General features: G+C 36.4%; 1 protein-coding gene across 1 annotated transcript; it reads right to left on the reverse strand.

Moving 5' to 3' along the window:
* LOC116290108 (deoxynucleoside triphosphate triphosphohydrolase SAMHD1) lies at positions 1-10,076 on the reverse strand. The gene is given in 18 exon segments (XM_089035671.1): positions 1-482; positions 1,098-1,143; positions 1,566-1,657; positions 2,086-2,190; positions 2,723-2,818; positions 3,334-3,417; positions 3,568-3,676; positions 4,054-4,110; positions 4,617-4,775; positions 4,991-5,088; positions 5,342-5,389; positions 5,920-5,942; positions 5,945-6,071; positions 6,597-6,667; positions 7,243-7,358; positions 8,345-8,402; positions 8,844-8,946; positions 9,984-10,076. Coding segments are annotated over 18 exon segments (1,596 nt in total). The 3' UTR covers positions 1-371.
* Positions 10,077-12,811: the final 2,735 nt, after the last annotated feature.

Below are 12,811 nucleotides of genomic sequence, written 5' to 3' on the forward strand. Positions count from 1 at the left end.
TGTTTTTAAGATTATTTAATTAACAACTTCAAATAATATTCCTAGTATTAGTTCCATTATTAAGACATTTCTAACGCGACTAACGATTTTTAAAATATTAAGTAGATGGTCCTCCGATGTTGCTTTATATATCTCATTTTAGATCATTCTAGATTATAAACAGTGTTTTGGCAGGTGTCAATCAAAGATTTTCCATGGCATTTTTCACAGGAACACGTGACTATGGAATGTAATAGAAATGCCTTGATTGACGTCTACCAAAACCTACTTCGTCGCGACGAAGATTACTCTTGACAAGCACTATAAACTAATTCATTCCTTCTTCGAGTTTATTCTAAATTGTATTATTTAAAATGTTTAGAACCGGTTCTCTAAAAGAACTCAATTTCGTCATTGAATTGTAACTTCTGCGCGACTCCTCCGGTCTGGCCGTCAGCAGTTGTAGACTTCATTGGCGTTAGTTCGGCAAGGGAACCACCAAACTGAAAGAAAGAAGTCCAGATACAATGAAGATTTGTCTAGATATTTGAAACCGCGTGCACAGATTCATTACCACTACCCGTTCCCTCCCCTCTCCACCCTACCCCCACCCCACCCCACTCCCAACTAAGACAAATCGGGAAATTGTCTACTGTAACATACTAAAAGTGCCTCCTAATTTTGTCACCTGCAACCGTTGTGAGAAGTAGAAATGAGTTCTACTTTTGCGAAACAAAATTGCTAGATATTGCCTAGTTTAAAACCCGTCTTGCAACTTGTCTCGCAACGATTTGTTGTGACAGACAAAGATATTTCATCGGGCGTAAATTATTTATTACCCCAACATTACAGTCTAATGTAACATCTAACATACCATGTTGATGCAACTGCAACGCACTGTCTTTTATCACGCAACAGAAATGCGAGACGAGTTGTAAGAAAAATTGCCTAGTGTAACAGCACCTTAACATTTTCACATTTCAGACTACCTGTCATTCCCTTGAGAATTACTTCCATATTTTTAATTTGTAATAAGACATTTCTATACATGTTGGCTGAATAAAGAAATAATCCTCAAGGGGAATGACACGTGTCCCGAACTAGGACAATTAGCATACCTTGGGCGTGGTGCACTCTTGACCGAGAGTCCATTGGAAGAACGCTCTGAAAAGGAAACGTTAAACAGTGTGTTCCAGGAGTGCCATGCATTTTTACTTTTTTGAAGACCAAAGAACGTGAGAAAAACCTTGGGATCAAGGGAGACCCAACAAACTCTAGTCACGTGATGCCGAGTCGAACCTGGAAGACGATTTATTGAGGGCCGCTACGCAGGCTAAACCTGAGACCCCAGAGATGAGAAGCGAGTGCACTTCCGTTGTAATACCCTTGGTTCCCCTTTCGTGATTTCCCTTTCGTTTCGTGTTGCATCTCTCATATTCTTCAAGGCATTTTCCACCTGGGTTTCAATTCTTTTCTCTCCGAAAAATCGCCATGTGAATTTGCCGTGCCCTTAGGTCTCACAAATTTCAATGTCTATCTTAGGATAAAATAAAGTTCAAATTGAAGGTAATATTTATCGCACTTACGCTTTCGCTTTCTCTATGCTGTCTTCGTCCCTTTTGCGACAGTAGACTCTCATGTGTTGTTCGGCAAAAGACTCGGGTAGGAGCCGAGAAACCTGCGAACAAATAACGAAAGTCACACGACACATTCTCGAATGGAGCATGACTGTATTGCGCATGTTCGGAAAATCGTAACCGATACGAACTCTTGCTGACGCCAATCCTATCCTAGTTTACTTTGCAGTCGTCATTAGCGTCATTAGCTAGTCCCAAGGCTTTGAGGGAAACCTCAAAATCTGCCATTTCCAGTGTAAACAGAAAATTTCTCTGGTGTAATTTAGTCGAAAAAATAGGATAACTACACCATCTTATAAGCTGCTCATAAAAACATTCTAAAACATATCTTACACACTCTTCCAAAGAGCCTGTGTTCCTCCTCGTCGGCACCTTTCCGTGTTTCTAGCCGCTGGCCACGAGGAACGCAGGCTCCAGGAGTGAGATTGAGCACCACATGACAAGCAAGAAAATCAATACAAGTTCTGACCTGATCTTTTCTGAATCTCATGGCCTGGGAAGGATTTTCCTTTGTGTAAAACCGCAAATTATCGATTGGATTCCGGTTTTTCATGCCATAATCGAATGTAATCAACTGCGATACAAGAACGTAAATCAAGTAAGATGACATTTCGATTCCCAGCGAAGCGGAAAGCATGGACTGATCATGACAAGAACCAGAAGTTTCACTTTACATAATAAGGGGGGACTTTAGATGTGAGTAGAGTATGTGAGGTCACTTCGTTGATTCGAGGGTTTTTTCTTCGGGTTCTCCGGCCTAACAAGCGAAATTCCAATTCGATCTGTGAGTTGGCTGTGCCCTGACTTAGACCAGCTCCAAGGGCGGATCCAGGGGGAGGGTCGGGGGGGGCGCGACCCCCCTGCCATTCCTGAGGTCAAATGGGCTTCCTGTGGTAAAAATGCGACTGGGATTCCTTTGCCCACAAAATTTACACCTGAGACCCCCCCTTCAAAAAACCCTGGATCCGCCCTTGAGCTCAGAGGTTTTTCAGGGTTCAATCGATGAGTTATCCGTGCCCTGAATGTGATCAGCCCAGAGGTGGCTTCAGGGTATCGATAACATTTGAAGGATTTTCTAATAGATATAAATTGATAGCAACACCTACATGAACAATAATGTCGTCTGGTTCCAGTTGTGCTCCAGTTGCCATGTCAGGAGGTACGCTGTCAGCGATGTCTTTAGAAATATCGTGTGCCTCTTCCTACGAAGCCAAGGGAAGCACAATACAGTAAATGTAATATACCAGCTGCTAGAAACGGTTTTTGTTTAAAACAAAGCCTAAAGTCAAATATTGTTTGTTTTTTAATATCATGCAAGCGAGGCGGATAAGTCAATAGATTGTTTTTCCTTGGGCGTAATGTTTTCCGATTTCAGACCACGTGTCATTCTTTTGAGAATAATTTCTATGTTTAACGGTTGCGCATGAAAAGACATGAATATAGACACAACTCAAACAAAGAATCTTATTCTCAACAATGACTTTGTATGAATTGGGGAAATATTACGCCCAAGTTAAAGTGGTCTAGAACTTGACCCAATTTCCTCACTTACTATAAAATACAAGGCGCAAATATTGAACAAGAAATTCAGGACCGCGCGTGTGTGTTAGTATTCGCCCCAGTTCTCCTTTTGATTTTGTCCTTGTTTGTCGCGCACTCGAATAACGAAAATTTTAAGTTAAGTTAAGCCGCTGACCACAATAATGTCGTCACCTACTTTTTCTCTCGGCTTTTTCAAGATGGTTTGTCCTATACACTTGTATAACGATCGACATTCAATCAACTGTAAAATCTTCTTAGCCTAAAGGAAAAGAAACAATCACAACATAAAGACATTTCCTATATGTCATGAAATATCAATGGAAAAGTATATCCTGGAGATTTTAAGTGTGATTTCACTTATATGGGAAAACAAAGTTGGGCTCCCAGTGGTTTTATAAAACAATCATACCTCTTCTAGTCGTGAATCACTGTCATGAAGTATTTGGTAGTAGACTTGATCTGTTACCTTGGAATAAGCCACCATGTCGTCTATCGCTTCAGACATCTTCAACTTTTTTCTACATTGGAGATGAAAAACGTACAAATTGAATGACCATTACTATGTACCCATATGAGTTCCGACAGGACCAACTCAGCGATTAAAACGCGGGCTCATTTCATTCACACGTATATTCTTGGGGTGTGTGTTACGTCATAGCCGCCATGTTGGTTTACTAAACCAAGCATTTCTCATAATTAATAACCTTTTCTTGTTAGATCAACTAAGATGGCGGCTGTTTCATTGTTTTTAGTATCTCAAAGGATTTTTCGGTCATGTGGTTGCACTTTAAAAATAAAAAAGTACAGCTTTCTGATTGGTTAACGTGTCGAAAAGTTATGACATCAGTAACAGGCGACGCACTTCATAGTTGTGTGGCACAGAGGATTTTCTTACCCGTCTTTTCCCTCAAATAGAAGATACGGATTTGCTTTCAATAAGGCTTCGGTTATCCTTTGAACAAAAAGATATGGAAAAAACAAAGCAATCATTTCGTTTGCCAGAACCAGTCTCTCAAGATTTCCCATACAGTAATTTGAATAGTTCCCTTTACAGTTCCCTGCGCCATCTTGAAAGGTAGCCGTGCTTTGCATTGAAGCGAGACAAACGGTGAGCTTGGTAATGATAGAGACGTGAATAATTGTTCAAGGTTTTAAAAAGGTCTCTATCATTGCAAGGTCACCGTTCGTCTCGCTTCGATGCAAAGGCACGGCTACCTTTCAAGATGGTGCAGGGAACTGTTAAAGGGACTATTGTTGATTTGGCAGCACAACCCATATAAGGCATGATGATGATAGAACCTAGACCACAATGAACCATGTTCGTAACTTTAGAAATTATTTCTTCAGAAGCATTGTATTGTTTCTGTAGTCTGCCCTAGAACAGAAAACTATTCTATATAACTGTCAGTATCACAGTGAGTCCTTAGACTAAATTAACGAGGAGCTCTTGATACTTACATAGTTTCAATGATGTTGGAAGTCTTGTGTTGATAAGCTCGTCTAAACAGACAGAACCGTGTGTGGAACATATCGTAGATGTTGCCAGCTTCCTTGTCTCGTACACATATCTGTAACTTGTTTTCTACGTTGATAACTCGAGCCATCTTGATAAATCTCCTGTTCAAGGGCAATAAGGGTCGTTATCCTAAATTTGCGAGGGGTTGCGAGATGGCGCAAGACAAGGCACAACGAACTCAAGGCTCCAAAGATGAGAGGAGAGTGCACTATTGCTATGCTACCCTTGAGAATGGTAAACTATGAGAAAGTAATCTAACCAAAAATACAATACATGTTTGTACTCAAAGCAAGTGTTCAACCAGTAGAATTCTTACTTGTGATCAAAAGAGTTCTTGATGCCGAGGTTATGACAGTCACGAGCAAAGTAGTCCCACTTATCAACATCAATGCCTGTCCTCTTGTTGGCCACAATCTTGGGGGGGAAAAGAATGCAAATGTCTCAAGGAAATCTAACGACTACTGTTTACTGACTGGCTAATGCAAAGACTATGCATATTCCTTTTTGTCTGCCGTACCCCATAATTTTGGCTCAAATCTATCCCATATCTTACATTTTTTTCTTCGGGTATCCCGTAATCCCATAATCCCTAGCGTCATCACCTAACATGTCAGCCACGTCATTTGTTTTTTTCATTATCTTTACAAATATCGTAAACCAACTATACCTCATATAAATAGCTCTTGCACTTTTCTCTACCGAAGTAAGGCCAGTCCTATAAGAAAAGGACTGGATTAGAAATTATACCATAACCACCTATGTTGTTCCTCTAGATTTAACGTACACGTCACGTCATTTGTAGTAGTTATTTTATAGTTTTCTCTTTCTCTCTCTGACGAGGTCCTGATGGTACGCAGTATTTCCCTCACTAGACTGACTTTTAGACGGTGAATAACTTTTTTTTTTCCATTTACTTTTAACTCGTTTTGGTATTTAGCAATCCGCTATCCCGGGATAGCAGACCGCGGTCAGACACAGAAAATATTAGCCGCCCCAACAGCCAATCAGAACGCACGGTTCTTAGAATACCGGACTTGAAAAAGATAAATATGATTTGTTTCGATCGTGATAAAAAGCCCGCCAAAGAATTCTCAATCCAGTTATCTCTCATAACTGATATGGTTTACCTAAAAGATAGACTGAATTGCTTGCTGTCGTGTTGGGGTGGAGGGGGAGTGAAAAGAGAAGTACATATAGAAAGCTGACTTGCGGTAAAATTATAGTTATGTAGAAAAAAACTCATACCTGAGTTCTTGCTGGAGTGTCACACGTGGGCCAGCAATCAGCTCTTTAATGAATGTCAGATCCTGCTGATCTAGATCATACTTCACGAATTCTTGTTTCAAGTTGTTGGAGTCCACAAGATAATCGAACATTTCCACACTTGCCTCTTCGTGCTGCAGATGGAAAATTACATTCACGACAATATTCCTGGTTGAAGGGTGCCAGAGAGCCTATTTTGTCCAAGTTTATACCAACATACAAAGTCCTGCGCCAGTTTGATTCATGATTTATATAGCGCCTTCTTCGTTATTGATATGATCAAAGGCGCTTAAAATGAGTTATGAATTTATGAGAGATGGTTAGTATGAGGTGTAAGCACTGAGGGTGGTCACTGCCAGGGTTTCTTTACGTCCTCAATGGTCCTCTCTTACGTCCCTTCTATATTGGTTAGTAATGATGAAGTGTCAAAAGATGGGACCGCCATTTAAAGTGGTCATCTGAGGCACTTGAAAATCTAAACAGTTGAAGATGTAGTAACACAGCACAGTTTGACCTGGAAGTTGGGCCGGCCTACTTCCCCCCCCCCCCCCCTCCCCTTTAATTGCTATGCCCCCTCCCCTGCCTTCATCGCTATGCCCCTGATTTAAGGTACCCCCCCCTTCATCGGTATGCCCTGATTTAAGGTAAGGTTACCAAACCTTCCAGTGGATTTCAGGTCTTGCAGCTGGAATAAACTGCCCGTCGAACATGTGTGAAAATGGTCAATGTCCTGGAATAAATTCAGTGAATAACACATCACTTATTAATAAGGTTTACAATAATTGTCAGTATCTACCTAATCAGGCAACTCAGAAAAAGCTAACATCCTTCTATTAATTATTTACAAATTAATCTATTAATTATTTACAGTGAAACCCCTCTATACCGGACCTCAGTATACTGGAATTCTCTCTAAACCGGACAAAAGTTTTGGTCCGGAATTTTTCCCATATATCTTTTGTAAAATTTTGTACAAATTAAACAGATTTATTCATGGAAGAACCACAAAATGTTAGAATTATAAATTAATATTAAAAATATTATAATAACTAATATTAATAACAATAATAATAATATTATTATATTAGTTATTATATTAGTTATTATATTAGTTATTATAATATTTTTAATATTAATTTATAATCCTAACATTATTATTATTATTATTAATTAATACCAAAAATATCTGCAGAGTTAGAGAAAACAACTCTCTTCTTTTAAGAATTAAAAATTAAAATTTCTCAAAGTGTCTTCCCAAGACATTTAGAGTTGATAAAGTTGGAATGTACTAGAATGTTGTCTTACCTAAATCATGACAAAGCCCTGCAATTATAACACACAGAACATCTTTTTCTCTTATGTCCAATTCTTGCTGTCTTTTCTGAAGGCTCTTTACAAGCTTTCCAGCCAGATATGATGTCCTGATGTTAACAATTGAAAAAATAGACATCAGTTTTTTTATGTCTCTGTCCTCTTATTGACGATAAATAAGCCTGAAAAGTGAGATGACGTTTTACCCCTGTCTCTAGACCATAATCCTTTTCACATTGCTTTTGTTCTTTAATCATGACTATTGTTCCTGTATTCTCTAAGAAATCAAAAATTTTAATATGAAAGAATTTTAAAAACTATTATGGTATGGAGTTGGGGGTAAAACGTCATCTCGCTTCAGGCTTATTGTGTTTTCATATTATCAAAGTAGTGTGGATCCACTAGGCGTAATTGTTGTTTTTTACAATAACAAAAACCATAAAAACTTCTCATTTATTTTTAATTTTATTAGTGATCAAGGCAGCCCAGAAAAGAGCGCACACTCAGTGACATCAGCTTTATCTCTCTCTCCCCTAATTGATGATAAAAAATAACCAATCAGCATGCGAGAAAATTTTATATTATTGTAAAGCATTGTTTTTACAATAAGATATTATAATATCATTAGTCTGTTCACATCCAAGTATGTTTCCTCTTTTGTATTGTATTGTACTAGCGTTAAATTTTAAAATATTTTTGAGTCTTAAATGTTTGTAAACTGCTGTTGAACTAAAGGAATTAGTGCTATTTAAAATATTATTCATTATTTATCATTATTGGCCAAGAAGTGGAGTGTCTGGCAAAAAAAAATATATTACATGTATTTTGTCTGAAAGACATATTTTGGCAGCCAATTTTCTTTTTCACTCTGTTCTAATTTGATGTTTCTCAATTTTTTTATATTAACAAATGAAATATAAAATTCATGGTTTTTCACAGCCACCATGTTGGATGAACATTTTAGTCTCTTTTGTTATTTTATCCAACATGGCTGCTGTGTTTTTGTTTTTTCATTCTCTTGGAAATGATTGCAAACCAGCATTACTGGATCATAAATGCATCAAAATAATAAAAATGTCAAGGAATTTTTACTCACCCTATTGAATGTTCAAATCTATTGTGAGCAGCACCGGGGAAAACGAAATAACATCCACCTAAAAAGTCAAAAATAACATTCATTATAAATATCAATAGACCTCTTTAGTTTGGACACAATGTTTTGTATTTCAAACCATGTGTCATCCCCAAGAGTATCTTTTTTTTAAAAAAGAATTTATATTTTTTTACAATTTTCTTACCTAATTCTTCTCAAACCTTTTGAAGTTGAGAAGAATGTGGACCTTTAAACATAGAACATTATTCTCAAAAGAATGACACATGGTCTGAAGTCGCAAATTGGTAAAATGGAGGGTGGGGAGGAGATATTTCAAGGCTTATTAAATATGGTAGGGTCACATTGAAAACCACCCTGTTGTCTTGTATCCTGTATTAATTTTGAACATTGTCTCCATTCCCTAGGAGGTTCGAGATAACAGGGCCACTAAATAACTTACAAAGAATGAAGAAAACATCTAAACTGATTCATAGTTCCATACCTAATTGTTTAATGTTCCTTAATCTTTGGAACTGTGGTGTGTCGATGATCTTGATGCAGAGTGGATGCACTTTAATGTGACCATGAACTGGATCATTAAAAACCTGTACATAAAAAATTTACATTAAGACAATACCTAACTTTCTTGTTTGATACAGAACACTGTTTTTCATGGCAACAAACTTATTTATGCAGGTTTAGATGTTTAGACCCATAGGATGAAATTTTTAAAAACATTTTGTTAAAATTTTTATCATATTAATTTTATTTGTTATTAATTTAATACAGAACACTGTTTTTGTTTAAACAGGTTTAGTCCCATAAGATAAAACAGAAATAATATGATTTTTATTTTATTATTATTTTTTATCATTTTAAAATATTTTAATGATTATTTTAATACATTCATGTTATCTAATACAGAACACATTTCCAGGAAAATTACTTCTGGTATTTTTATTACCAGTCAACAACATATTGTTGCCCGCTGAGAGCCGTTGCCAGGGAAGCATCCAAACTTGTTCACATTCAGGTGATGCCCTCTTGCCCAATCAGAGTAACAGGAAAATGGACTTTGACAGTTGGTATATTATAACAAAATGAAATGTTACACAGTGTATGGGATTTCTCAATAATATCGTATCAAAAAGAAACCACTGCCATAGTTGAGTACGCAAATCCTTTTTATTCTTGCACTATTGAATCTGGTGATGATCTGGTCAACTAAAATAAGGATTATCTATAGTTAGCCTATTGCTGTTTACAATTGTTGTTACTTATGGGAAAATGATTCACAAGGTGAAATACACAACAAAGTAATCAGTTGTGCTACAGATTAAAAGAAATACAATAAGGTTGAGGACTTACCAACGTTGGCGGGTCAGTTAAAACAATTACATAAAGATATTAATCCCGAAAGTTCGTCTTACTTCAAACAAGTGTTACACTATACTGAATTAAAAGGGTAGAACGCTAAGAGATTAAGTAATCTCTTGTCAATCAAATAATTGCTGAATACGCTGATTACTATGGAAACAGCTACACACAGCAACTATAATATAAGGCAGGTGGTACACAATGTAATATTTCATAAGAGATTGCATTTCCCAAAGGAGAAAGCAATCGCTTTGCCCTTTTTTACCTTATGATAATGTTTAACTGACTGTGAATATTGATGTAAATGGCTTATTAAATAGTCCAAGTAAAGCCACAATTCTTGAGACCTTTCTTTCATCCCTAAGATAGAATCAATTATTAACTATTGACTAGACTTGCACTCAAAAATATTCAAATGTCTAATTAACTATAGACCCTTTTCAAGTTCCAAATTACCGCTGCGGTTTCTTGATTACAGACTCATTTACTCAGGCTAAGCCTCGATTTTGTGAAGAATATTCACGTGTTCCAGTCAAGGTCCATCAAGTTTCAAAGTGTTTGTATTGTTTGCAGTTGTGCATTCTTTACTTTACTGTTGGTATTTGTGAGTAATTAGACACTGATTCAAGGCTAAACCTGAGTAAATGAGTCTGTAATCAAGAAACATAAAGTTAATTTGGAACTCGAAATTTTTACTTTATACGTACTAATCTGTCAAATAAATGGATACAAACAATTTGAAAAGTAGGTCGAAAAATGTGAATTAGTTGCCATTGTTTTAGTTTTCAAAGTCAGTTTTTGCTACTAGTGGTCTATCACTAATAGACTATTGGTATCACAGCCAATCAGAGGAGAAGATTTTTTGATAGACTATTACTACATTAACACTGAATAAACAATAATATTCCATTGCATTTTCTATAGGCTATAGCTGCTATAGCTGCTATACTCATATATTTATTTGGATATCTTTATTTTATCATTTTTACCTTATTCAAAATTCTTGCAATGATGACTTATTTAATGTTGGAAGAACTTCTCCAGTTACATTGTTTTCTATAAATATATTATTGATAAATTATTACAGTCAAAATGGCTTCAAGGGTATCCCCCCTAGGTCCTATTAATGGTTTCATTATTTGAATATTGAAATTTATTATTCTTTCCGAGAATACGAAGACTCGGGATTTAGAATAATAATTGATTAAAAAACTCAAATTCTGATTGGATTATTCCATATAAGAAACACCATAATCCAATCAGAGTTCAAAGCTTTGAAACAGTCATTATTTTGAGTCCCAAACCCCACACGCGGGCCTCTGGCACTCGGGGTAGTGTCAGCGTTAAAAATGGCGGGAAAGCCTCGAACAACTTTCGATTTTAAAAATAAAATTACGATGTAATATAGAATATTTGCAGGCCTTAATTAAGAGAAATAGATAGACACACAAGAAAAAAACACCCATCTTTCGATAAGACTTAAGCTTAAATGAGCAAGTGATTAAATTTACTGATCACTTCGTTTTCGTAAATATTTGGCCTCGTGGATTGTTTTCAAAATATTGCATCGTAAATCATGTTTTATACCTTTGAAGATTTGACCTATCTCGGCTAATCCCTGTCCTTCGAGATAAACTGGCGACTTCTTCTTTTGCTCCAGCTCATGTATTCTGCCACGTCATTGCTAGAAGACCCGTCTAAATGAGGAATTCTTGGTCGCTTTTTCTGTGGACTTGGTGTCTTTTGTGGACTGGGTGTCGTTAAAAGACGGCGAATATCTGGGTTCTCGACAGTTCTCCGATTTTCCTTTTTTTATTTCCTTTAGACATTTCGAAGTTAATATAGATTAAAATCCAATGGCATAAAATAATAACATGGATCGAAGACGAAGAAAAGCGAATGTAAATTTGAGAAACCCGCGTTTGTAAATATGTTTATATATACCACTAGGACCCAGGCGCACTCTACACTTCTTGTTCGAGAGTGCCTGGGAAAATCCAATTATCTACTTTCACATCGACAACGGCTTAAAAACGCGTGATTGGTTAATCCAATATATTAACTGTAGGATGCGCATTGTGGGTTTTCCGCTGAATTTAGCGCGGGCGGTCAGTTCAGGTGTCGAGCGCTATTTTTTTTTCCGAAAATCGAAGTTTTTTTACTACATATCTGGATTAAATGTCGTAATTGATCAAGAAAAACAAGTCAGATGAGTATCTTGATCTTATGTGAATGGTTAATTGTATTGTTTTTAGTCTTATTCGGCCAAAAACAAGTCATCGAAGCGTATATGTATTTGAATAAAAAGACAGCGAAGAAATGCAATTATTGCGGCCGTTATTCTAAGTCTTTTCCAAAGTTCTGACCTATAATGCTGCTTGATTGTCAAGATAATAATGTAAATATAGTCGTGTGAGTGCTTTAAATTTGAAAATATGTAATCAAAACTAGAGATGAGCATGCTTTACTTCTCCGATTATTATGTTAAATCTGTTCAACTGGGTTGCTGTAATTTCGATATCGCGTGTTAGATTCCTAGATAATTCTTCCTTTTAGGCTTTCTTGGCGAAAAAACAACAACGTACAATGGGAATACTTATCATTCAACTAGTTTGAAAGCAGACGCGAACCTTCCATTGATAAAAGCATTTTTTTCCTCAGAAAAATAAATTTTTTTTTAGGAAAAGGGTTTTTATTATGCTCAGTATTAGCAATTAATCAAATGCTACTTCATTTGTGCTTGCATGGCAATCTTACTTTTTTCATTTAATTTTGATATTTCTACAATATCAATGAAGAAGTTTATAATATTTATGTTAAGTAGATATGGAAGAATCTCTAATGTAAAGTACTCAGTTTGATCTTCCTCATATCTTCAGCCAGTTTAGGCTAGGATGTTTTGTCCTTTGACTTTAAACATTTGAGTCATGCACAGGAGAATATTAAACAACTACAAACAAAAAAGTTAGCTTTTAAAACTTTTTCCACTTAATGTTAGTGCTGCATTTATAGTCAAGCAGAAGTTGTCAAGGTTCTGAGTTTTATCAAAAACCTGTTATAATCAGGTACTCCTTTAGATAAGCATTGGTGAAA

Source organism: Actinia tenebrosa, unplaced genomic scaffold (assembly GCF_029948245.1).
Source record: "Actinia tenebrosa isolate PJP-AT-01 unplaced genomic scaffold, QUT_ActTen_1.0 PGA_scaffold0__85_contigs__length_37466705, whole genome shotgun sequence".
In the NCBI taxonomy this organism is placed as follows: domain Eukaryota; kingdom Metazoa; phylum Cnidaria; class Anthozoa; order Actiniaria; family Actiniidae; genus Actinia; species Actinia tenebrosa.